This window comes from Capronia coronata, assembly GCF_000585585.1.
Source record: "Capronia coronata CBS 617.96 chromosome Unknown acBCG-supercont1.7, whole genome shotgun sequence".
Lineage (NCBI taxonomy): Eukaryota > Fungi > Ascomycota > Eurotiomycetes > Chaetothyriales > Herpotrichiellaceae > Capronia > Capronia coronata.
This window is the reverse complement of record NW_006912899.1, coordinates 1,555,450-1,579,724: the sequence shown is the minus strand read 5'-3', so window position 1 is coordinate 1,579,724 and position 24,275 is coordinate 1,555,450. Positions and strand designations below refer to the sequence as shown.

Genomic DNA, 24,275 nt, shown 5'->3' with positions numbered 1-24,275 from the left:
AGTGTGATCGCGAGATGGGCAGCATGATGGACATGAATATGCTCTCCCATTCCCACCTCGTACAGAGTCATGAACAGCTCGTGCGAAAAACACGCCCGTCATGACATAGGTTGAGACACACGTCGCACGCAAATTACTGGCATATTAGAAACCTTTGATTCATCTTACGACCTGCTTGGAGTGAAAGGAAGCGCAAGAGCATGATATTGCCAGACGCTTCGCCGTAGAGGACAAACTGCGCTAGATTATGAATTGTCCCTCCGTAACATCACGTGGGTGCCCCGGACCTTTGTATCAGAGCCTTGTAACCTCAACACCAACGTATCACTCTCCCGCTTGTCCCTCCATTCTCCCATCTTCAACTCTAAGCAAACCAGCCTGGCGCAACGCAAACAATATCCATCATTTTCAAAGCCAACAGTACTTTTTCCATTCCATTTCCTGAAAGACTGCGGTTCCCATATTCGCCTCCCCTGCTTTTGGGTGATTTGACGAAAAGCGGTCGATGTGCCTATCATGATGGAGGACTTTCAGTCAGAGACCGACAGTGACTACACCAGTTACTGGCGGGACTGGGTATGTTTACATTTCCCTATCTCCGAACCCAAATGCACTATAAGTCCACCTGATCTGCGAGAAGTATAATTTCAAAGACAGGAGTGGCCGCACTCGCGGCCACTCCCTAGTCTCGTGTCAAGAGAAGGAAGAAAGACTCTGAAGCGGGTTCTTCAAGGTTGCTTTGCTCTCTACAGTGTTTCTCGTGGGAAAGTCAGGACATCTAACCTGGATCATCGTGCGAAACATTCCGCTTGGGCTTGAACGTGCGGCGGTTTCATCTCGTTACTAACCAATGTTTTGCGTCTGTCCAGTTCATTTCATCGCGCGGCAATGAATACTTCTGCGAGATCGACGAGGAATACATCACGGACCGGTTCAACCTGACGGGGCTGAACACCGAGGTGCACTACTACCAACACGCGCTGGACCTGATCACGGACGTGTTCGATCTCGACTGCGACGACGACATGCGCGAAACGATCGAGAAGTCGGCCCGTCATCTGTACGGCCTGGTGCACGCACGCTACATCGTGACCACCCGCGGGCTGGCCAAGATGGTGGAGAAGTTCAAGCGGTCCGACTTTGGCCGGTGCCCGCGCGTCCTGTGCGACAGCCACCCTTTGCTCCCCTTCGGACCGAGCGACAATCCGGGCCAGAAGAGCGTCAAGCTGTACTGCGCCAAGTGCGAGGACATCTACAACCCGAAGTCCAGTCGGCATGCCGCCATCGACGGCGCGTATTTCGGCAGCTCGTTCCACAATATCTTGTTCCAGGTCTATCCGGCGCTCGTGCCGGTCAAGTCGCGCCGCCGCCATGAGCCGAAGATCTTTGGCTTCCGTGTCCATGCCGCCGCCGCGCTGGCTCGCTGGCAGGATGGCGAGAGGAGGGAGATGCGTGCCAGGCTGAAGGAGGCGGGCGTCATTGGTGAGAGTGCGCAGCTGTTCATCGAAGATGTCGATAGTAGTGATGGCGAGGGCGCGGATGACGATCAGGACGAAATCGAAGACAACGGTGATCGGCGGATGAATTTGTCGGCAGAGCAGGATGGAGGCGTGGAACTGCAGCGAGCATCGGCTTCGAAATAGCCACTGTAGCCTTGTATTGTCGCAGAGGTGTGCAAAGACACGCCACGAAGGATTCATAAAGGGCGCAGACCCCCGAGAGAGCGAGTCTAGTTTGCTGGCAGGTCGAAGGGGACGGCGTCAGGCTGTTAGGCTTACGAAAGCTTCAAAGACGGTTACTTCTTTTATGCCAGTGCAGGGTCTGCCAGGACAGCAAAGGCACAATGTTTCTTCAAATGAGATTGGATTCTTGTACATCATGTCATGGACCGACATTTATCGTAATTCAGGCGGGCTCGCTTTTTCGGCCTGGTGATCTGGGACTTCTAGTCTCTTCTTCGCCTCTTGCCCTTTCTGCCGGTATCTTCATGGCCTTCCAGGTCTTCTTCATCTTTGCCCTTCTTAAGATCATCGGGCGTCAGGCCCCACGCTTCAGCGTCGATCCAATCCTCGCCGTCCGACAACTCGCCCACATGGCCTTCGGTCCTGCACCATTCCCAGAGCTTCTCGCGCATCCTCTTGGCCTTGGTCAATTTGGCCAGGACCCCTTCGTAGGCGCGCACACTCTCTTCTTGCTTCTGTATGAACAGCATCAATAACCGGCGTGTTTCCATAAACTCTTCCACGGGCATAGCAAGACGAGACAGATCTTGGATCGCGCGCCGATTGGTCCCTAGGTTGGGAGGAAGCAGGAAAAAGGGATCGGCGTGAAGTAGGGAGGAATCAATGGACGAGGTGGTCGAGTTAGGTGACAACGGAGGAGTTGCAGCACTTGATGTGTTGTGCTCTGCCGCAAGAGCTCGCGTGATTCTTCGACTAGGTTGTGGAAGGCTTTCATCATCAGCATCGCCTTGTTCATCTGTACCAAGTTCCGCCTTCTCTAATGGTTCCTCTTTGGGTTCTTCCTCATGCTCGAGTTTCGGTTCTCCCGCGTTGCCGGCAGGCGGTGAGTCGTGGTTGTCATCAACATGTGCTCCGTTCGTGGCTGGCGGACTGTCCACTGTTCCTTGCGCATCCTCTTGCACAAAGTTTCTCTGCTCTCGATCAAGTCCATCTGCCTCGGCGGACTGGACCCCTTCCGGTCCGGACTGATTTGGATTTTGTATCTCTGAACCCTTATTACTGCCGTCCTCCTCTTCGACGGTGTAGGAGTGTCCATTGACACCGTTTTGGGAGGTGTGATCTAGGACTTCTCGTTTTCTCCTCTTGTTTGCTGGCTGCTCCGAGGGCAATTTTGGTTTGGGTTCGAACATGTCCCAGTCCTCAGGAACCTCTATACTACCCAAAGGCATCCAGGACTCGTCGCCCATGAAGTGTCTGTTCAGGTTTTTGGCGCGCCACAGATTGGCCCTCTCCTGCCGCAGTGTCTCTTCCGTTGATCTCACCAAGTTGGGGAGGGCGCTATCGAGAAATGGGAGGGATAAGGTAGGGTGTACTGCTAGGTCTGAAGGGTGTCTCAAAGGGCGTAATAGCTCTGTATAGGTCCGGTCAGCGTGGGGACAAAACACGAACGTGAAAGCACGATCTTACCCTCGATGCGAACGCCGCTGTAAGGGTTCTCCTCCTCGGCATCTGCGTCTGCTTCTGTGTCACTTTCACTGTCTTCCAACTCATCCCCATACTCGTTGTACCGCCGTGGATTTCGTTCGAGGATATAACGGGTGTAGCCTGCATGTTCGATTTTCTGCGAATGTTGTGAGCTTCTTGTCCTCAACCCCGCTTCCTGGAGATTGCGCCCACCTGTTTATATCCGTCTGGACCATGTGGATATGGTAGAGATCCTGCATGAACATAGCTGGCGCCGCGCTTTAACTTGTTGCCTCGATTAGTGGCAGAGGAGATGGGCTGGTCGGTAGGAGCTGGTGAGTTTGGCCAGGTTAGTCACAAGATCATGCACATTGCAACCGGTAAGAGGCTTGAGGTTCATACCTTCTTTCTCTCGGCGCAAGGTTCGTTTCAAGGCCGCGATCGTCTCAGCGATCTCTACATGCTGAGGTGGCATCTCGGCGACGGGCGTTGGTGCAGGAAAGCGCTTCGCACTGGGCAATGTGGAGAGGTGTGTCTGGCGAGCTGGGAATGGGTTGCCGTGGGCGAAAAATGGTCAAGGGACTGTCCCATGTGCGAGAATGAAGACCCAAGCACAGATACAGATATTGCTCACGGGAGACAGCATAATACAGTAGTTTGAGGGCCAAAGAATAAGCCGAGCCGAGACAATCGGTGGTGAAGTCGTTCAAGTTGTTGGAAGAACTGCAACACGCGCAATTGATGGTTCGAGTCATGCAACCAGAGAAAGTCTACCAGGAGGCTGGGACCGCATGACTCGCGCTCCAACATTTGCTCCGACCTACGCAATGCCAAGCCAGGCTCCTGAGTCTCCCGCAAGGCTACATGCCAGCCTTGCCCGGGCGGATAGAAACAAGAACTAGAAAGGTGAAGATATGCTGCTAGTAGACAAGTTCAATTCAACTCTAGCCATAGTCTGTGTTGAAACAGCTTCCGATTCTATGTATGTACACGCTCCTGTGATTTCTCCGTCATCCCCCTCCTAACGCTATGTCATCTTTGCAGGTGGTGAATTCCTCTCTTAGACGACCATCAAATGGCCCCAACCTCCGTGGTAGAAGGAAGATGGCGCTCCTCGAAATCGAACAATTACCCTGTCGTCGCCCTGCTGGGAATGTTCATCAGCTCATGCCTTCTTACGATCCTTTGGTCGCGTCATGGAGCGAGTGACAGGCCTCGACTCCTTCTTTGCATAAATCTCGGCAGTGAAAGGGCTGGATGGTGGTCAGCGAGACTGTTAACAAGAAATACCAGCCAGTTCTTCGGGCCATACTCTTCAAACCGCAGTGCAATGAGATACATCACGAAGACCTCCAGAGTGAGCAACACGCCCGCCGTTCGGCCGGTGTAGAAGGCGGTGCCGAGGAAGGACAGAGTGCTTCCCCAGTACATTGGTGCCCCTGTGACATTGAAGGGAAACCCTTCAACCTTGTGGTCCATCAAGATGCCGAAGTAGTCGCCCAGATAGGTGCCCGTCACCCCAAGTGCCCACATGCTCGAGAGCACCAGAGTGTTGCCGGCAGCAAACAAGATCACGCCTAGTGCGGGTTGGTGCAGGGGCGGGTAGAGCGGTTGTTCGTCAAGAGCAGATTTGTACAGAGAGTCGCGTAGGATACCGAGCGAGAAGATAGTCACTGCCAGCGCATAACAGCCATAGTAAGGAGAGCGGAAGATCTTGGTCAAGAAGTGAGTATTGTACTCTAGCCTCAGGTTAAATACGCCCTCATCACAACTGAACTGTGGGATCGATACCTAGTCGGGCAACGACACTGATACTGTTAGCTATTCCGAGCGGGCTGCATCCGGAGGACCAACTCACTTCCAGAAGATAGGGTTGAATGCTATGGCTGCCGCAGCAACTGAGAGTCTGTGTCAGTCCCATTCATACATGTATGTTCCAAGCACCACCTTCTGGCGGAGGGGTTGAAGTTTACCATAGAGTGACTGCGCCGAGCTGTCGAGGATCCCGACTTTCTCCTTTCCCGTCACACTGGCGACAAGGTTCTGAAGCTTTTCCATGGTCGCAGTGGTCACTCGAGGGGTGCGTAAGATGTTATAGAGAATCAAACAATCAACGAATCTGGAACGCGGCGCGTCTGAAGCTTCGGCAAAACCTGCGGAGGTTCAAGTTGAACTGGAAATTGGAGAAGAATGCGCGCTCTTGCCAAGAAATGCAATGACGTCCACTGCCTGCATCCAATTTCAACTTCGACTTCAAGTTCAACTTCAAGTTCAACGTATCGAGGCACGAGGCTCGCTTCAGGTTTATCAAGATTTCTACTCTGTCTACTCTGGGCTTTGTACTCATGGCAGGAAATGAAATATGTAACCCTGCAGGTAGACTCACTTGCTCAACCTCTTCCCCCGGTAGTGACAACCGTGAGCCTTCCCTTCATATACATTCACTAGGTCAATCGGTCTCTAAACCCTTACAAGAACATTGCCTTTCTTGTCGACCTTGACCCCTTCGCCGCCGGGGAGAACTTTCAATGTCTGACCAAAATACGCGTCGACCACTTTCAGGTTCACCACGATCCACTGGTCTTTCTTATTCGGTAGTATCCGGTAGGTCAAGGCGTGTCTGCTGATGGGCACCAGATTGAGGGCGCATGCCTTGGGTCCGCTGAAGGCAAAGTCTTCACTAGCCTCCATAGACACATTGAACGTCAGGAAGTGCATGCTCGGGTTCTCCATCATGAAGTCCAACCGTCTTGCACAGAACTCCGAGGGAAACGAAGCCGCTTCAGTGACTGTGAGCAGGACACGAGGCTCCGCCATCGGCGCGATGAGTCGCGGCACTTCGAGTAACGTGGTGTTGACCTTGTCTGAATCTTGCCGACGCCAGCCGATTTCAAGAGCTAGATCTATTCCAACCGTGTGCCGATCACCCAATGTCAGTTTCTGCACCGTCAGGTCAAAATCGAAGATTTCCGTCCGGTCTGGTAAGATTTCCACAGAGATGGCGGCCTCGTCTTTGCCAGCTGTTCTCTCGGTACGATTCCTCACCAGGCCGGTCCCGGTGGAACATAATGCACCTCCTACGATTTGGGTTGCGGTCAGCAGAATCGCTTCTATCACCACAGGCTCTGTCGCAAACGAACAGACACTCGCAGCTACCGAATACTTGTGTCGTAGACCCTGCGCACTTGCAGATTCCGCGTCTGGCGGTGGAGCATCGAAGAAACTCGGCCACGGATCCGGATCAAGGCGCGGCAAGAAGTCGTAATTGGCCTCGAATGGACGGATAACGCCCACATCAACGGTCAAGGTCTTGGTCAAAACGGTCTCTGGCTCTGAGACAAGGCTATACCGTGCGACTATCTCAACTTCGTGATCAACCGCTATTGCTGTGTCTGTGATGATGATCGAGATGGTGCTGTTGCTGGATACAGGGAGCGTCCCGAGGGCTCGAGCAGGCAATGTCAACACGCCTATGTCGGAAGGAGTAGCTGATACCACATCCGACGCCGAATCAGATGCTACCCACCCAAGTTGCGCGGCTCCTTCAATCTGACTGATCATTCGTGCCTCAACTGATGCAATTGTGTCTTCATCTTCATCATTGATGATATTGAAGTCGATTTGGATCGATTCACTAGTATAATATGACCGTCTTAGTCCAGGTGCTTCAATCTGCAGCCTCGGCGGTTTCGGCTTGACCTCGATCTTGTTGAACGCGTTCAGTTCTTGCCCAAGCAAGCGAGGAATGGGAATGCCATTCTTTGCCTCCCACCAGTGAGGTGTCGAATGTTCAAAGTTTGACGACGTGACCGCAAGAGTAAAGTTTTCGTCATCTATCAATAGCGTGATGGATGCGATCGATATTTCTCCTGCTTCTCGTGGAATGACACGAAACCGAAATATTCTGGTGTGAAGTGGTGGTATAGTCAAATCGGCGACACCAGTCATAGATGCGATCGTCCCGGCAGATGACCTTTTGGCAGTAGAGGACAACGATTCTTGGAGGCTGACATCAACGAACTCAGCACGCCCCGGTATCTGCTCGGGAGATTGGCCTTCTCCGGAGACCAAGTGGATAGGTCTTAGGCTACCCTCAAAGACGATTTTGACCTCGGTGAGGTGGACAGGCGGCAATCTTGCCTGCGCCCGTGAAACCAAGGACAGCTGGCATTCCAAGGGTTCCCCGACAAACACATTGGGAGAAGCGAAAGCGAAAGCGGGTACTAATGGTGATACTGCTTCGTCCGCGTCTATTGCTACCGAGGGGTGAGCAATCTCCGGAGACAGAGCCTTCAAAGCAACGGGCAGGTCGTAGTTGACCCCTGGTCGTGCCTCAAAGACGCTGGTAGACAACTCCCAGAGCAACTGGATCAGCAGAGTGTGATTTTTCGTGCCGGGCACGCAGTCCAGTAGCGCCCAGCCAAGGTGTTGGAGCAGCTTCCACCAGCCGGCACGCCTCCAATTGTGTTTCTTCCATAGGGGCTGGAGGGTCGTCACAGCCGCCGACCACGATCCGGTACTAAGATGTGCCAGACCTTTATGAAGCTCCAAAATCTCAACCTTACGCAGTTGACCACGCTTTGCGAAGTGGACAATTGCTGCATTCAAGGTTTCGATTATTTCTTTCACATGATCATACCCAGCACTCCCATCATTTGGAAACTCGCGGTAAGGCTCGAGCGCGAGATACGTGTCGTAAAAGCGCGACTTATGAGCAACCATGGATGCTGACGAATGGCCTGGGGATTGCCTGTCCTCCTCCGGGATCTGTAATGCCCACTTTCGGCGCTTACTTACGCATATTCTGGACATGTCAAGCCAATATCCTTCGTGGTGTAGTTGTTCCCATGGGGTGGCAGCCTCTCCAGCGGCAAGAGGTTTGCTCGTTCGGGCATAAACAGGAAGCATGCCTGGATTTTCGGGATTTTGAACGTTCAGTGGTGGATATCCTGATCTTGAGATGAGGTCTGCCATGACCCGGGTCCAAGTGGACTGCCATGCTTCCCAGCCATAGTTGTCCGTACCTATGCCCTTGCGGTTGACCAAATCTTTGACCCTTTCCCTATGACTGATCCAGGACTTCACCGCTGTCGTACCTTGATCAGTCCATAGAAGACACCTGATCGTGCGAAGGGCGATGATGTCAGCGAGCAGCCATGCTTCGTTGAAACGAGGACTGTCCACGGCGATGGCGTCTAGGACTTTCGGACTGAACAGGGTTTCATAAGCAGTCTCGTAGTTCCGACAGGCTGCATCCATTTCCTGCCGGAATTCGGCAAACACGGCCAGCTTAAACTCATATCGAACGTTCCAGCCTTGCAACGACAATATGCTAGACGTACCTGGCTGCACCGTAGGCTGAGGGACAATGTTTCTATTACGCTTTCGCCGAGCATGTTTCGAAAGATCTCGGTAGTATTCTACACAGAGAGGCTGGAGATATGAGAGCACGGAACCAACAAAGTCTTCGATCTCGGCCGGCGACGAGTCATGAGGAAGGAACGAGATACTCTTTCCATCGAGGCCGGTAGCACGCCGGATGTTGTTGCAGCGATCTTCGACCTCAGACGGGTCGATATCGTTGTCGCCAAGCAGGACAAGGAGAAGTCTAGTCCTATAATTCGTCGACGAGAGCACGCTTCGGATGCTGTTGATCTCCGACTTCAGCTTATTGTCCGCGAGGGAACTTGTTTTGGGATCCGAGGAAAGAGTGAAGAAGGTCAACAGTGCGCAAGGCAGCCTGGACTGATGCTTGGTGATCCATAGAGAAGAGATGATACCGTCAGGGTACAAGGGCGAGCCTGGCGTCAAGGGTGACAGAGGGGAGTGGAGAACGAGCGGCGGCGGAGGGCTTCCGTTTGCAACAGCAGCCGCCAGCCGGGGAGAATAGGGCGGAGGCGGTGCCTTACGAGGAGGAAGAGTGTATACCTTTTGTTTTCCAGTCAGCTACAGACCCATCATAACACTGCTAGGACTAACACTTACCCGTCCAACGGTTGCAATCTTGAATACCTTTCCGTTTCGAGCGGCCAGTGACCGATGATGCCATGGCACTTCTGAGGCATCCTGGGCGCGAAAGGACTGAAGCAGTTGCGTCGCAAGAGACCCTCGGACCGCTGGAATGTCTACCTTGAGCCTGAACCCGCCTTCTTGTAAAAACGCATGCGTTCTTCCGGTGGTAATGGGCTCGGTCTCGTCTCCGCCTGTTTCTAACCCGGAGATAACAAGTAAGGGCAGGTTATGGAGGACATAGTCCCCAGGATACCGGTCCATGACACCTCGGCATCTTGTGAGCCAACAACGGCCGGTAGATGCGAGAGTGTCTCGGTCAAACGGTGTACAAGAGTAGAAGTGCTCGCACACGTAGTAAGCCAGCAGAGAGGTACAGAAACAAACGAACAATTGCAGCAGATGCTGCCTCTCACATGCATGAATTGCGGACTACGAGCTGCGTTGCGTCGTATAGTATCTCGGCGCACTTGCCCCATTTGAACGCTGTCTTTAAAGCCCCTTTTGATAAGGCTTCGAGCCTTCTGGCCGTTCTTGCCTTGATTGTGAACACACGCTGCTCCTGTTCCAGCAAGAACTTGAACCTGCCGCTCTTCCAAGGGGCGGGAACATTATGTGGCTTTTTCACTAATACTACTAGGATCATGTACACCCGGTGCTTTTGATGCAGGGGAGCTTGATTTCATAGTCGCAATAGACAGTACCAGCTGTTGCATTGCGGTGGACATATCCCATACATGCATGACTCAGCCGTTGCGTAGTCTGCGCCGGCATCTACCTTTGTTTATAATCCTCTAAATGGCGTTTCCGACTGTCTTTCCTCTTTTTATCTCTCTGCTGAATATATGCCTCGGCGGCGATACCGCCAAACACGAGAGCCACGCCCATCCACTGGCCGTGGCTAAGACTTTTCCCGAACCAGACCACGCTCAGAACCATCGTGAGCATCTTGCGCGTCACTGTAACAGTGACGAGAAGCAAACTCGAAAATCGTTCAAGAGTTGCGTAGATGAACAGCTGTCCAATGGCGCCGCACGCCGCAAAACCGAGAACATCGTAGAAGACTGCGGGATGCCGTGTAAAGAAGGATAAAGCGTTCGCCAATTCATGGGTCTCACTGGGTCTCGCGAAGGATGGAAGCAGCGAGTCGGGAAGGTATGGTGTCACGACAAGATATACGGTCATGAACAACGTCCCGAGCAGGTTCAAGATGACCATCATCTGAGGTCCAGAGGTCTTCCCATAGCGGTGTGGAGACTGAAAGATGTGATCTTGCACAGTATTCGTGAGGCCATCGAGTAGCAGGTTTATTCCTAGCAAGCTCAAGCCGTACACGCTTGATGATTGTATCTTGCGCTCCTTGCCCGGTTTGGGCGGGTGGTAGAGCGTGAACAAAGCAACGCCGCTGGTGACAGCAAGCACGACGATATATTTTGAAAGGGGGTAACGCCTGCGGAACAGTGTGACATGTAGGGCCATGACCGGGAGCAGCTTGCAGGATTTGGCGAGGACGAAGGTGAGGTAATCGACGTGTGCGAGCGAGGCATATCCGAAGGGTGAAGCAAGGGTCGTGGTCAGTGTTACTAGAAGCAGCGGTCCGAGGGCGGCCTTGGAGGGAAGGATTTTGAATGACTTTGTCTTGTAGAGCAGGTAGAAGCTGCCGCTTGTGAAAGCAAACAGAGCCTGAATCGTGTTCAACACAATTGGAAAGCGAAAGTATTCTTGCTGCGCCTGCGCTGACTCGTCGACCGGATATGGTCTGGTTGTAATGCGCTCCTGAAGTAGTCCCCAGGTCAGGAAAGACGCATAGATGCCGGAAACACAAATGAGGAGGGTCAGGACCCCCGGATGTGACTGTTGGGAATGGGACGACGTCCTCTTTCTTGACTCGGCGGGCTTCGAGACATGGCCGTTGGTGTGGTGAGCGTGTTTCTCGGCTTCGTCTGAGAGACTTTGCATGATCTCGCCGGAATGGATGCGCTGCATGGGAGCGACTTGTTTCCGGCGAGCCATGTTTGTGTTTGATCTGTAGAGGACTGCTGCACCGCGATACGTGAAGGCAAAAAGAGCGACTGTAGCAAGCAACGAGAAGGAGAATTGTTAAACGCAGTGTAAATGGTAGATATCTATAACCAGAGAGTACGCCGTGTGGTATGTTGGAGGTGAATTTGGGCAAATCTGGCCTCTCTAATAAAATTCCCCAAGACGCAGTTGACTCGGTCCAACAAAAGACCGGGCCTCCTGAGCCCACGCACCCTTCTCCTTTGTACTCAGCCTTGCCGTCAGGATGTTGCTACAAGTACCGCGAGCTTCCTGCCAACTCTGCTGTCTACATCCTGGACTTTCTTTGCTCTGGGGACTACTGCGCACGCACAGACAGGAACTGCAGAAGTGTGTAGGTTGCATGCTCCTAATCATCCTCGTCATCACTACCAAAAATGGCTTTAAATACGGCTTGTCCAGGTCTTTCCTGCTCCAGGGCTTCGTTCCTTTCTGGCTGGATGCCAGCCGCTGCCGACGGTGCCTCTCGCCCTGATCCATTTGGTTCGGCTATGCTGTCTTGAGCACTGTCTCTGTCCCTCTTAGCATTTTCAACTTCAATTGCCTCGTCCTGAAATCCAGTTGACATGTGGGAGCGGAACTGTTGTGCTACTGCAACAGGCTGTTCTCCGCCGGGATCGCCCGTTCCCGCGTCGGGAGCTGCGAATGCGGAGGGATCTGGTAGAGGCACATTGAATCTCTTGCAGAGCAGCTTCGTCGGAGAGAAACTGGACATTGACCTAGTCAACTGACCAAACATACCCAACTTGGCGGCCGATTCAGCAGGATCCTCGGGTTTGGCAGATGGCCTGGCCAATAGCGATTCTTCTGTGGCATTTGCCGAGTCACTGTGACGGCCTTCGGGTAGAGACGAGGAAGAGGTGAAGCGGCTAGCCATGAGCCCACTGATGGGCTTGAAAACTTCAGCTGCCCGCGCAAACTCGTGCATTTCCATCACCCAGTCGCTCTGCGCCATTCCCTCTGCACTGGGAGGGAGCTCGTCGCCTCCTTCGGCCTTTCTGAGACCAGCTTGGATCTCCAGATAGGTACGATATCTGGTCCGCTTCTTCTCATCCTCCGCATAGGGCATCCAACCGTTAGCACCACGGCTAAGCGCTTGGAGCGCTACATCAGGGGCAAGTTGGGGGACAAGACTTTGTAGTGGAATTGACGTAGACTTCGCCTTTTCGAACCCCTCGGGAGGAGCTTCGTTTCCCGCTGCGGGGAGGTTTCCTTTGCCTGACGCAGTAACAAGCCTTTCACGTGCAGCAGGCGACAAAAAGTCGAATACAGACTTCCCTGGTAGCTGTGGTTCTCCCAATATGTTGGCCCGCGATTTGGCTGTCAGAACGGATGCCCGCGCCGCCTCAGCAGTCGACATGGAGGGCGATTGAGAGTCAGCGACGGACTCCGTCAACTTGGAGGACTTCCACCCAGCAGGAACGTCAGGCGATCGATACTTGTCGTCCTGGATGGTCATGGACCCCAATTGGCCGGCCAACACGAACCCTTCGGGGGGCAGGCGGCCATCATGACATTTCCTCGAAACTCCCTTCAGATCCACCAGCCTTTTCGAAATGTATGTCGGTTTAGTCTTCACCAAGGGGTTCGCAGAGTTCGTGATGTTTCTTGATTTAGTTTTCGATTTCTTGTCGCCTCCTATGACTCTGTGGTAGGAGATTCTGGGACCCATGGAGTATGGGTCTTCGTCGTCAGACCCGTCGTCGTTGAGAACACCAACCCCTATACCGCTCTTGGCGCCCCGTTGAGCAGATTTCCTTGAAGCCGTGCGTAGTCCACCGGCATCGTCTTCAGAAGATCCGCCTCGGCCAGCTTCAATCTCTTCCCCTCCTGAAGCGGGTTTAGCTGTGGCCTTTCTCGCATTCGACAATACGCTCTCATAGCCTAGTCCCTTGTAGTCCGTCTTCTTTTCATAGGAGATTACGCGAGCATCTTCAGGCGCGAAGAGATATTCCTCAGCAGGCTCTCCGTCATCATTACCCAGGTTGGCTGCTCGTCTGACTCGAGGTCCTATTCCCTGGCCTTCTCTCCAACCCATTCTCTTGAGCAACTTCGAGCCGATAGTCTCATCAAGAGGCCGGAAAAGGTCAATGGTCGCTGTCTTGCGGACGGAGTCATGCTCAGTGCCAAAGCCTGCGAAATCTTCCGAGACATTTAGACTCCGGGCCTCTTCTGCCTCGCGCAAATCTTCCTCGTCCATGAAGTCCTCAGGCTTCTGCGTAGGCTTTTTGCCATCTTTGAACCGATTTTGTCTCGACGAGACAAATGTGGAAGGAGTCCAACCTTCTTTGGAGCCTACCGTATTGAAATATCTGCGCCCTCCATCTTAGCCATTATGTTCTCAAATAATATGTTCCACAATCTCACCCGGCGCTGAAGCCTCCAGTGAAGGCGCCGTGTAACCGTTTTCTCCCTCTCTCATCTGTGACCTCTTGCTTCCAAATTGGCACGAAAGAGCCATCATCTCTCGTCTGTTCGTCTATGGGGGGCAATGGTGTTCCGTATGCGACGAAGGGGGAGGACTTTTTTTGGAGGTCGGCTTCGAAGGCCTGTCGAGAGCGTTTGTATGCCATCCCTACCCTGCGTTTTACAATGGCAAAGGAGCTCTAGGGTCACGTTGCATCAATATGATGCCCGCGATAACCTTTGACGGGCAAGCTCTCGACACTTTTGGCGGGTGAACTTGACTGAAACCAGGCTTGCGGGAGAGTCCAACAGCACTACGCATAACTGGAAGTGTACTGCTTCGTCAGACAACCGTAATTTGACAAACGATGGGGTGCAGTGTGACGTGCCACCTTGTGCCTCCAAATCGAGTTCCAGGCAGCACGCCAGCCTAAGGAGCCTCCCTAGCCCCCAGGGACTCCAAACTACCTACCTACGGTACCTAACAAATGCTAGGGAGGTTAGGGAGGCTAACGTCTGCAGCCCTAATAACTTGGAGAGACAACGTCTAGCAGACTGGCATAGAAGCTGGCCTAGTAAATGCCTCGTTCTCCCAGCTCCAGGGTTCGAACGCCTTTGCCTGTGCCTGCGCCTGTGCCTGCGCTCATCAAACAACAAACAATTCATTTCTAATGAATACCCAACACGGCCCCTTATGGATCAGGTCTTCTATTGAAACAACGCATCGGTGTATGCCAAACTGGCATCTGATAACCCGAGTCGTCAATCTCATTCGTCCCCCCGCTGCGATTCACCGACCCGCCCTCCACCCGACTTGTCACTTCACCTTCTCAATGTTGTCAACCCGCTGACAATAGTGACCGATGCATCTGTCCTCAAGACTACGTTCAGTAGCATCACCTCTGGTCCTGCATACTTCCCTGGGTTCTTCTATTCGATAGCATCAGAGCATCTGCCATATCGAGCAGCACCTTGACGCGAAGCCTTGCGGCTGCAAAGCCCGCGGGTCAAGGGCTCCCATTGTCCGTGCGGATTGCAAGGTACCGCATTCCTACTGCTGCAAACGTAACACCTTTCCAGCCAAACCAACAACGACATCGGCCGACGTGGTCTGGCACCACTGGTCAAAATGGCTACAGCCGCCTCGCAACAGTCCCCGTCTATGGTGCGGCGTCATTCTTCCAGCCGCAACCCTACAACAGCTTATGCTCCTGTGTCGCCTGCACAACCATCCAGGACACGTTCTACAAACCAGAGACCAAGCCACAGTCGATCGGAGTCACGCTCCTACGAAACCCCTCCTCCGGCGAACCCTACGGTGCTTGCCAATGTTGCTCGCCGCGACTTGGAACAGGGTAACATGGCACGAACTCCCTCGTCACGCCGGAGTTCTCGCGAAGGGCGAGGAGAACATGAGACAGAGTCCGCATCACATGGGAGAACATCCTCTCGTCCAGGATCGCGACGTGGTAGTCAGGATTTAACAGCGCCGACCACAGTGATAACAAACGGAATGACGGCTCATCCTCCACCCACGCCTTCTTCGCAGGCTGAGAGAACGGCTCCTCCCATTTATCCTAGTGTCGGTCGCAGACGAACATCCATCACTGCGCAAACGGGTACTTGGACGCTGGGCAAGACAATTGGCCAAGGCAGCATGGGAAAGGTCAAGCTTGCCAAGAACATAGAGACGGGAGAGACAGCAGCAATCAAGATCGTTCCGCGACAAACAGCCGATGATCATGGACATGCAAAGGATGAACGCGCCGATCGATCCAAGGAGATTCGAACGGCAAGAGAGGCTGCCATGGTTTCTCTCCTTTCTCACCCTTATATTTGTGGCATGATCGACGTTCAGAGGACAAACTATCACTGGTATATGCTCTTCGAGTATGTCAACGGTGGGCAGATGCTGGACTACATTATCGCTCACGGCAGACTCAAAGAAAAGCAAGCAAGGAAGTTTGCTCGTCAGATTGCCAGCGCACTAGACTACTGTCACCGAAACAGTATTGTCCACCGCGATCTGAAGATTGAAAACATTCTTATCAGCAAGACGGGCGACATCAAAATCATTGATTTCGGGCTGAGCAATCTCTACTCGCCACGCTCCCTGCTCAAGACCTTTTGCGGAAGCTTGTATTTCGCTGCCCCCGAGCTGCTGCAGGCCCGTCAATATACAGGCCCCGAGGTTGATGTATGGAGTTTTGGAATTGTCCTGTACGTTCTTGTTTGCGGCAAGGTCCCATTTGACGACCAGAGCATGCCTCAATTGCATGCCAAGATCAAGCGAGGCCTGGTTGACTATCCCCAATGGATAACGGCCGGTATGGTACCCGCGTCTCTCATCCGTGATATTGCTAACGATGCTCAGAATGCAAGAGCATCATTTCCCGAATGCTTGTTGTCGATCCCCGGGACCGGGCCAGCTTACAAGAAATCATGAACCATCCGTGGATGACAAAAGGATTCAATGGTCCTCCTGATAATTATCTCCCACATAGAGAGCCGCTCCAATTGCCGCTCGACCCTGAGGTGATTGACAAAATGCAAGGATTTGATTTCGGCTCGTCAGCTTATATCACGGAGCAATTGACCCGCATCATTGAATCAGAAGAGTACCAGAATGCTGTCCGCAGATCTACCAAGGAAGAGTTTAGCCATACCTCGACCAACAGTGAGAAAAAGCGCGGAGTTTTCGACTTCTACAAACGACGAAATTCGATAAGCAGAGAAGGATTGTCAACTCCGTCCACTGAAGCTATCAGGGGTTATGATCCCCTCAATGCCTACAGTCCACTAATTTCGATCTACTACTTGGCCCGAGAGAAGCGTGATCGAGAACGGAGAGAGCAGAATCCGGGTGCTTTGGTCATGCCTGTCACTCCGGGAGATGCGCCACTCAAGCTCCCTGGGCTGCCACCACCGGAGGCAGCTCATACTAACACATTTGCACCAGAAATGCCTGGCGAAAAGGCTACAGGTGGTCGGGCGCGGCCACGGGCTCGGACTAACGGTGAAGATGACGTGGTGCATGCTATGAAGAACCTGGAATTGCCTGAAAGAAAGGCTGACTCGAGTACCACTTCACCGACAGCGATTCCACCTCCCGACCAGCCAGCGAAGAGAGAAGGGACGGCCATAGGCCTCCTTCGAAGATTCAGCACCCGGCGCTATCGTGAACGCGATGTAGAACGACCGCAACCACCGCCAGCTCTCAACATCCAGCCGCCTCAAGATTCAGCAGCACCCCCGAGGAAGTCGTTTTCTGTTCGACGTGCTCGGAGAAGAGAGCCAAGCCCGACTACGCACCATGCCGGTGGAAGCCAACCCCAGCATGAAGGCCTGCTTAGTGCAAGCGGCGGGCTCTCCAAAGCTGGGAAGTTCCTGGGACGATCCACCAGCGTTAACTCGGCGGACTACCGGCCACGACGGCTTTTGCATCGTGGCGCTTCGGGCAATGAATCGCCGTCGCTTGCTCCTGAGCCGCCACCCACCAGTGGGTCGGATCAATCAAGTGTCAATGCGGCAAAGGCCGGTCGGGGCGTTGAGCTTACCGACAGGCCTGCTGCAAACGCCAGCCCGCTCGTGACGCCGCGCACGCCAACCGCCAGTCGGGCGAAATCTCTTGGTCACGCCCGGCAGGAGAGCATCCAGGCTCGGCGAAGACGCCATGAGGAACGACGAGACCGACAAGCAAACGTTCCTGAGGAGACGGATGCGGACATCCAAGACGAGCCGGATAACCTTGACACACCCGCTCTTCCCGACACTCCTGGCACCGAGATTGCCAAACCAGCCTCTCTGAAAGGGTTGTTCTCAACTGCCACCACGAGCAGTAAGCCTCCAGAATTTATTAGACACGATATCATCCGAGTCTTGAATCAGCTTGGTGTACAGTACACGGTGATCAAAGGAGGATTCTCCTGTAGACATGCACCCAGCATCAATCTGGAGGGGATCAACGAGCCCAGTGCTGGCCTGGACGAGAAGAGCGGTAGGGGAGCATCAGGGCACCAGAGAAGAATCTCTTTCGGGGCCGCATTCCGCGGAAAAGACAAAGACGACGTAAGAGACGACCGACTCAGCCGTCATCATACGAGGAGGAGACAACCGGACCAGAGTTTCGTGACGAACTCCGAGGGATCGGAAGAATACTTGCAACAGGTACGCCACGCCGGCGACCAGACTCAAGATGGCGGAGCGACACGAACGCGGGTCCAGGACGACACGGGTGAGAGACTCGTGCTCAGGTTTGAGATCAGCATTGTTAAGATCCCCCTGCTGTCACTTCACGGCATCCAGTTCAAGAAGGTGCAAGGTGGTATGAATCAATATCGATCTATGACATCGGCAATTCTCAACTCTTTGAGACTGTAAGACGAATTTGATGGATGATGGATATTGCTTTCGCGGCGCCTTGACGAAAGGCACCGTGCAAGCTACGACGGCGAGGGTTGGCCATGGACCATGGTCATGTTTTCTCTGGCAATAATCAGTGGACAGATGCACCGCTGAGCGGTGCCATTGCCACATGGACCAATGCAGGTAGTTGTCCGAGGGCAGTGAATCATAAGTCTTGAGTTACTGCCATGATGTTATGTTCGTGTCCTTCTTTTGATGTGCAGAATTTGATGGGCCGCAGGTTTGCCGCAACTTGGGTTGTTCCTTTGTTTTCGTCTGAACGGGGAACGCGTCAGGGACGTGATCGGTAGACTGAGATGATTTGCGAGTCTACGGTTGGCGTCATGGGGAATACGGGGCCGTCGGGAGAGCCCACTGCCATCGTTAGCTAGTACCTAGTAGGAACAAATAACAAGGCAGCACAGTACATCGATGGAAGCATCCGTGTCTTAGGTGTTAAGTTAGCGAGTCGGAGGACGACTGAGCAGAGCGGTGGGTCGAACGAGGGTCCCAGGGTCCGTCCTTCATCTCTCACCGCAAGCGCAACGCAGGCGGTTTGTCTGGTCGTCCAGCAGTAGGGAGAAAGAATGGGCGACGATTGTTATTCTGACAATGGGGTTGCAGGATGAAGGATTGTTCATTAAGTAGATTGGAAGAAGAGTTGGGACTGAAATATCACAAGCCATGACTGAATTGCAGAAAATATGTACATAATAGACTGCAATATTGGCACACAGCACCGCACTCAGACATGTCTGGCAAATCAAAAAAGACCTGATGATCATAACAAGCAGACTATAGTAAGGTTCAAGTTGACCGTGGTAGGCCCCTCTAAGTATGGGTTCTTTAGGGACTCAGCGCCTGTTATGGTTAACCCCTGCCCGTAACCTCAGCTTCCTGCGCATGCCCAACCAGCCTAACGTCCTTTCACCGACACCCTGTAAGTGCCTGCCCCAGCTGACCGCGTCTTTACCGGCCACCCTTGGTTGCTTCAGGTGCGCACGCTTCATTTATCGTTCGACCTGCTCAACTGCGTTGCAGCGCTCATGCTGTTATAGAAAAGTAACTGAAAAAGATAGCCATGAGGTACTTAGAGGTAGATGCTTCATTAGATACCCTAGTAGCCAGCACCAGCAGCAGCAAGCTTAGGGTAGGTACCTAAGGCAGTCATCAGCGAATCAAGCCGCCCATCACTCTCCAGCTTTCGCTTTCGTCCCCAGGGCCACCAAAGTTCCGCCTACCCTTAAGTTATTGCTAGTATTGTGGTATTACCCTGCCTTTTAACTGCTTCAGACCTAACCGCAATCCAACAACAGCCGCACCGCACTGCACCGCAGCGCAGCGAACCTCCTCCTACTACTCCTCCTTTCTCCTCCTCTTCCCTTCCTTTCCGTCCATTTATTTCCATCTCACAACAACTCCCACAACATCCTCCACCTGCAGTCTCCTTTACTGCTCCTTTCTCCTAGACGCCTCAAGGTCAGGCTTATCAGTCCACCTTGTTTGTCACTCTCTTTCTTTGTTCCTGTTCTTGTGTCGAGATTCCCCGTCCCGCAGTTAAACGCAGTTAAACGCAGCCTCTTTCCCGCACCTCGCTTGGACACCTCCGTGTGTCGTTTGAGGCTCGTGCCCTCCACCCACCACACAGACGTCTACAAATCACCTCTTACTGTCCGTCCTTCTTGCCCCAGACATTCCGCCCGTCGCATCAGAGCGCAGTCTGACTGGCTGGACCCGTCGATTCAGCTCTCCCGAAACCTTTTGTGCGACCTTGCCAGCAGTCAACTGCAGCTAATGGCCTCTGCCGCCAGCATCACTGCTAACTCTGCAAATTCCTCCGGTACCCTGCTCAACAATCATCCCCAGCAGAACAGTAATGGTTCAGCAAGGACGGCTATGAGAACAACCAGCAACACAAAGGCTGTCGATGCTGGGCGCAAGCAAAGCCCTGTTGACGGCGTTTCACGGTACGCCTTTCTTCTCATCTTCCCATACCACCCCGATGTGGCGGCGCAGTCTTGACTACATGGCTCCCGTGCATCGCGTTCACTTTTGAGTTCCTACTTACTAACACTTTGTGCCAGGCGCCCAAGTGCTCAGAAAGCCTGGGGTTCGTCTTCGAATCCCATCTCGCAGCGGGGATCAGTGGCTGTCCAGCAAAATGGAAGCTCATTTCAAACCAGGAGTTCGAACACATTGAGGTCGGCCATGCAAAAAGAGGCGGGTGTTTCTGACAAGCAAGCACATGACAGATTGGTGTATTTGTTCGGGGCCACCATCGTATGCTTCACCTGTACCCCTTCAGATCAGACCACTTGCTGACCGTTAGTGACAGGGCTTGAGTATCGCCATCACCGTCAAATCCGGGGACCGGTTTGAGGGGCTATTAACTGGTTCGACTTTGAATCCCACCAATTCCAAAATTACCATGAAGATGGTCAGGAAGTCACACCCTGCGGCCTCGGGACAGACGAACGGAACTGGATATCGGGAAGCGGCCTTGGTTGGCTCGAGTCCTGAGCATGCCATGAACTTCGACGTGAAAGATATCGCCGACCTTGTCATTCCAGAATTTTCTCCCCCCGAGAACTTCAAGCTGGCTAATGGTTCGCTACGCTCTCACACCTATTTGTTCTCGGCTAACTTCCTAGGTACAGGTACCCCTTCAGGATTCCAGACCGACGCCGATATTTCAGGGAACCAGACTCGCGGAGAGCGGTTGCTACAAAAATGGGTCCCAGAAGGGCCGGACGCCGCCAACCTTTCTCTCGAGTCTGGTACTCCCGGCAGTTGGGACCAGTTTAGCGTGAATTCACAACTCTTTGGAGCCAAGAGCACCTACGACGAAACTCTGTATACCACCGTCATCGATCGGAACTCGCCGTCATACAAACGCAGAGAAGCCGAAGCAGAGAGGATCGCAAGGGAGATTGAAGGCGCGGCCTCCACAAATCCCCATATCCGTGAAGAACGTGGTCAGGCACTGGAAAATGACGGCGAGGACGAGGAAGAAAAATACAGTGGGGTCAGGAGAGCTGAAAATGCAAAGGCTTTCCCTTCTCTACCGGTCGGGGGCCCGAACAAATACACGCCTCCAGCGAGACGAGCACCGACAGGGCAGGCAACCGTCGCCGGCGTCCCCGTTGACCCTGCAATCATCTCGGCGAGTCTGTCCGGACCCGAGATTTCTAAGCCTAACGGCCAGAAGGCGAAAACCACGAAAGAAGAGACACCTGCGGCAGAAAACCCAGCAGTTCTTCCCGTTGACAACACTACCACAGACGGGGATGGTGCAACTTCCGTACTGCCCACCGCAACCCACAGCAGCGATGGTCCCGCAGCGACAGTGACAACCCCCGACGCAGCGGATGGTTCAGAAGCAGATTCGAAAACTGTCAACAAAGTAGCATCTCCGGGGCCGACCGAGAACGTGGAAGTCAAGGTGCTCAATCAGTTCCGGCAGTTTGCTGACCTTGAGAAGCAGCGGGTCCAAGAAAGAAGAAAGGCTCAGCAAAATCAAGACCGGACAACCAAGTTGAACGAACTGCTTCGCTTTTCGAAGACCTTCAAGTTGAAGACACCGATACCAAATGATCTGATTGGCATACTGGCCAAAGACCCAGCAAAGCAAGAAGCCATTGTCGAAAAGGCCCAGAAGGAGCACGCCGAGTCGGCTTCAGTAGCTGGCAGTGCTTCACCAGTCCCGGTGACGAACACTGCTGCTCGTAAAGCCGATGCTCCACAGGCGTCACCCGCTGTGCCCGACAGGCAGGTCTTCAATCGTGGCCGGGGAGGCATCACGCAACCCGCGCGGACAGATCGCCCTGGAAACCAGCAGCAGCCCCAAGTGTACCCAGCTCGGAACAACAATGCTGGATATCAGCCTAGGTTTCCCGCGCACCAGCAAGACCGCAAGGGCACACAGCCCCATGCTCTACCTGCTCCAATACCCATCATTGATGGTCGAGTGCCTCCCACTGGCCCAATGGCCGACCAGAGTGGGTTGACAAGCCCTCAACGATCAAACATGCACACTCCGACCTCGGCCATATCGGGCAAGTTTAACCTGAACGTCAAGGCTTCAGAATTTCGACCTACAGCCGCTACTTTCAATCCCAGCGTCCCTTTGCAGACTCCTTCCAGCCCTGCTTCGACTCATCGGGGAGGGTCCATCTCGAGGACGGCAAGCCCTTCTTTGGTGTTTGGCCATCGTAAGCCGAAGCCTTCCTCCGAACGGCCATCTATCGCCGATTACTTCAACCCTATCAAGCGTATGAAAGAAGAATTTGCGCAGAAATCCACCCCTGGAGCCACAAAGCCGGATGAGACGCATAAAGACTACAGTGCCAACGGTGGGATGCCATGGGCTTTCCAAACGGGACCCAGATGGACAGTCAAGACAGAAAATGACCAAAAGACTTACGAAGAAGCATTCGAGCAGCATACTATGCCTGCCGTCTCGCCCTCACAGAGTCGTTCTGGTTCAGCTCATCACCTTCCATTTGCTGGACAGGGAGTGGTGGTACCCAATGCTCCTTCGAACCTTCCACACATCGCAGCACCACAGCACGCCATCCATGGTGGACCGCACCAATACCCTCATCAGTACGACGACGGCAGTCATCGGATGCAGTTCGGTGCTGCGAACCCCGGCGTTTATCCTTCGCCCAACATCCCGTCTCGACAGGCTTCTGCTTATGCTTCCCCCATGACCCATCCTGCACAGTTGGCATATCAGCAACAACCATATTTTGGCACAGTAGCGGGACAGATGCCGATGCCGGTTCGACCGTTTGCAGGCACGCCAGGAATGATGCATGCACAGGTGGGCCAGACGGGCGCGCCGATGATGGTCCAACAGCCTTCAAATGGGCCATATATGGCTGTCCCACAACAGTTCAACCATCAAATGCCCATGTACTCGCCCAACCCTGGTCACGTTTATCCTCAACAAAACGGAGGCTACTCCAGCCCAGGCCGCGTCGCTCCCATGATGATGCAGCAAGGGTCGCAACAAGGGCACCCATCAGCTCCTAACATGATGTTCAGCATGTCGAATCAAGGAGGCCCGATAGTGTATCCTCAGCAGCAGATGGCCATGCCGCGGGGAGGCTATGGCGGCGGCCATCAATATGGATCGACGCCACATCAAGGCTACGCCATGCAACACAGGGCCATTAGCGGTGGTTATGGACAGATGCCGCAGAAGATGCACCCTGCGATGCAACAAAATCATGGCTCTGTCGTGAATGGACCAGCACAAGGCCCTGCATTTGGGCAGATGGAAGGGGCTCCTGAAGATGCCAAATGAGGCGTGAAGATGCTTCGCTCATGTACTCATTCTTTGGAAAGTCCCCAGCTTCGGTGCCCCGAGAACAGCCAGTCCATATCGTGCCTAGAGCGATGACAAGTCCGGCGCGCCTCTACGAACCAGACTATCAACTGGGTCCCTATCGTCACCGCCTCGCCCAAGGCGTTTCGTACTTATGCCATTGCGGCCACAGGACTGAGGGTACTCGGTGCACTCTAGCGATATGAGCATCGATCCCTGGACTGTCCGCAAACGACGTGGGATACGCGGGGACCCGCATTATCGACTTAGGGATCCTTGTTGCCTGGGTTTGTCATTTCTGGCCTGGTGTGCTCACAACCCTTCCTGAGCAGCTAGAGATGGAGCTGGTCCGCGCCATGGAAGGACAAATGGGAAGGATGAGCCTGCCCGCCGGAAAGGAGTGGCTGCTATCAAGGTGCAGGGAGCAGCAATCAATTTAGTTCTGGACAGAATTATTCGTATGGAGAAGGGGGTTATTCGCTTAGAACCCGCTCAGACAATCTCGCTGAGGGGTTCAGAGGAAGGAAGCGGCCCATGTGTCTGCAAAGTGCACTTGTGTCTATCATGCATCTGGAGGAGAGCAGGCGACTGCGGCTCGGCCTATGAACGGGGAGGAGAATGCGTGTATGCAGGAATGAGAGACCGGGCTTTGCATCAACTGCTCCTCTTGGGAGACGTCCCTGGTGAATCTGAAGACCAGCAATTCTCTGAAGGGTGCTCCCTTGTCCTCCCGTGTGTACGGCTCCAGCAAATACTAGTACCTAGGAATTCTCTGATAGTTGTCGTCGATTCCGATTCCGGGGCAGTACTGGTACTAGAAGTTCAAAGTTGTAGCCAGCAGATGCGGTAGTAGTAGTACTAGGACTAGCAAGAACCTCCTCCCAGGAGAATGACTAGAATGGACTGCATGCGGATTG

General features: G+C 53.6%; 8 protein-coding genes across 8 annotated transcripts; 3 read left to right on the top strand and 5 right to left on the bottom strand.

Moving 5' to 3' along the window:
* Positions 1 to 519: 519 nt before the first annotated feature.
* A1O1_08135 (casein kinase II subunit beta-2) lies at positions 520 to 1,643 on the top strand (the record flags this gene model as incomplete). Its single annotated transcript, XM_007728997.1, has 2 exons — positions 520 to 576; positions 870 to 1,643. 2 exons carry the CDS (start codon positions 520 to 522, stop codon positions 1,641 to 1,643), a joined length of 831 nt encoding a protein of 276 aa, XP_007727187.1.
* Positions 1,644 to 1,945: 302 nt separating this feature from the next.
* A1O1_08134 (uncharacterized protein) lies at positions 1,946 to 3,621 on the bottom strand (the record flags this gene model as incomplete). Its single annotated transcript, XM_007728996.1, has 4 exons — positions 1,946 to 3,093; positions 3,150 to 3,303; positions 3,360 to 3,478; positions 3,549 to 3,621. 4 exons carry the CDS (start codon positions 3,619 to 3,621, stop codon positions 1,946 to 1,948), a joined length of 1,494 nt encoding a protein of 497 aa, XP_007727186.1.
* Positions 3,622 to 4,311: 690 nt separating this feature from the next.
* Positions 4,312 to 5,204, bottom strand: A1O1_08133 (methylene-fatty-acyl-phospholipid synthase; the record flags this gene model as incomplete). Its single annotated transcript, XM_007728995.1, has 4 exons — positions 4,312 to 4,399; positions 4,459 to 4,917; positions 5,005 to 5,044; positions 5,120 to 5,204. The coding sequence occupies 4 exons, from the start codon at positions 5,202 to 5,204 to the stop codon at positions 4,312 to 4,314; spliced, it is 672 nt and encodes a 223-aa protein (XP_007727185.1).
* A 402-nt stretch (positions 5,205 to 5,606) lies between these two features.
* A1O1_08132 (uncharacterized protein) lies at positions 5,607 to 9,419 on the bottom strand (the record flags this gene model as incomplete). The annotated part of the gene is made up of 2 exons (XM_007728994.1): positions 5,607 to 9,074; positions 9,132 to 9,419. The coding sequence occupies 2 exons, from the start codon at positions 9,417 to 9,419 to the stop codon at positions 5,607 to 5,609; spliced, it is 3,756 nt and encodes a 1,251-aa protein (XP_007727184.1).
* Positions 9,420 to 9,929: 510 nt separating this feature from the next.
* A1O1_08131 (uncharacterized protein) lies at positions 9,930 to 11,168 on the bottom strand (the record flags this gene model as incomplete). Its single annotated transcript, XM_007728993.1, has 1 exon — positions 9,930 to 11,168. One exon carries the CDS (start codon positions 11,166 to 11,168, stop codon positions 9,930 to 9,932), a length of 1,239 nt encoding a protein of 412 aa, XP_007727183.1.
* Positions 11,169 to 11,565: 397 nt separating this feature from the next.
* A1O1_08130 (uncharacterized protein) lies at positions 11,566 to 13,789 on the bottom strand (the record flags this gene model as incomplete). Its single annotated transcript, XM_007728992.1, has 2 exons — positions 11,566 to 13,528; positions 13,584 to 13,789. 2 exons carry the CDS (start codon positions 13,787 to 13,789, stop codon positions 11,566 to 11,568), a joined length of 2,169 nt encoding a protein of 722 aa, XP_007727182.1.
* A 962-nt stretch (positions 13,790 to 14,751) lies between these two features.
* A1O1_08129 (CAMK/CAMKL/KIN1 protein kinase) lies at positions 14,752 to 18,002 on the top strand (the record flags this gene model as incomplete). The annotated part of the gene is made up of 2 exons (XM_007728991.1): positions 14,752 to 15,949; positions 15,997 to 18,002. 2 exons carry the CDS (start codon positions 14,752 to 14,754, stop codon positions 18,000 to 18,002), a joined length of 3,204 nt encoding a protein of 1,067 aa, XP_007727181.1.
* Positions 18,003 to 19,820: 1,818 nt separating this feature from the next.
* Positions 19,821 to 23,337, top strand: A1O1_08128 (uncharacterized protein; the record flags this gene model as incomplete). Its single annotated transcript, XM_007728990.1, has 4 exons — positions 19,821 to 19,993; positions 20,111 to 20,306; positions 20,362 to 20,632; positions 20,684 to 23,337. The coding sequence occupies 4 exons, from the start codon at positions 19,821 to 19,823 to the stop codon at positions 23,335 to 23,337; spliced, it is 3,294 nt and encodes a 1,097-aa protein (XP_007727180.1).
* Between the last annotated feature and the right edge of the window lie 938 nt (positions 23,338 to 24,275).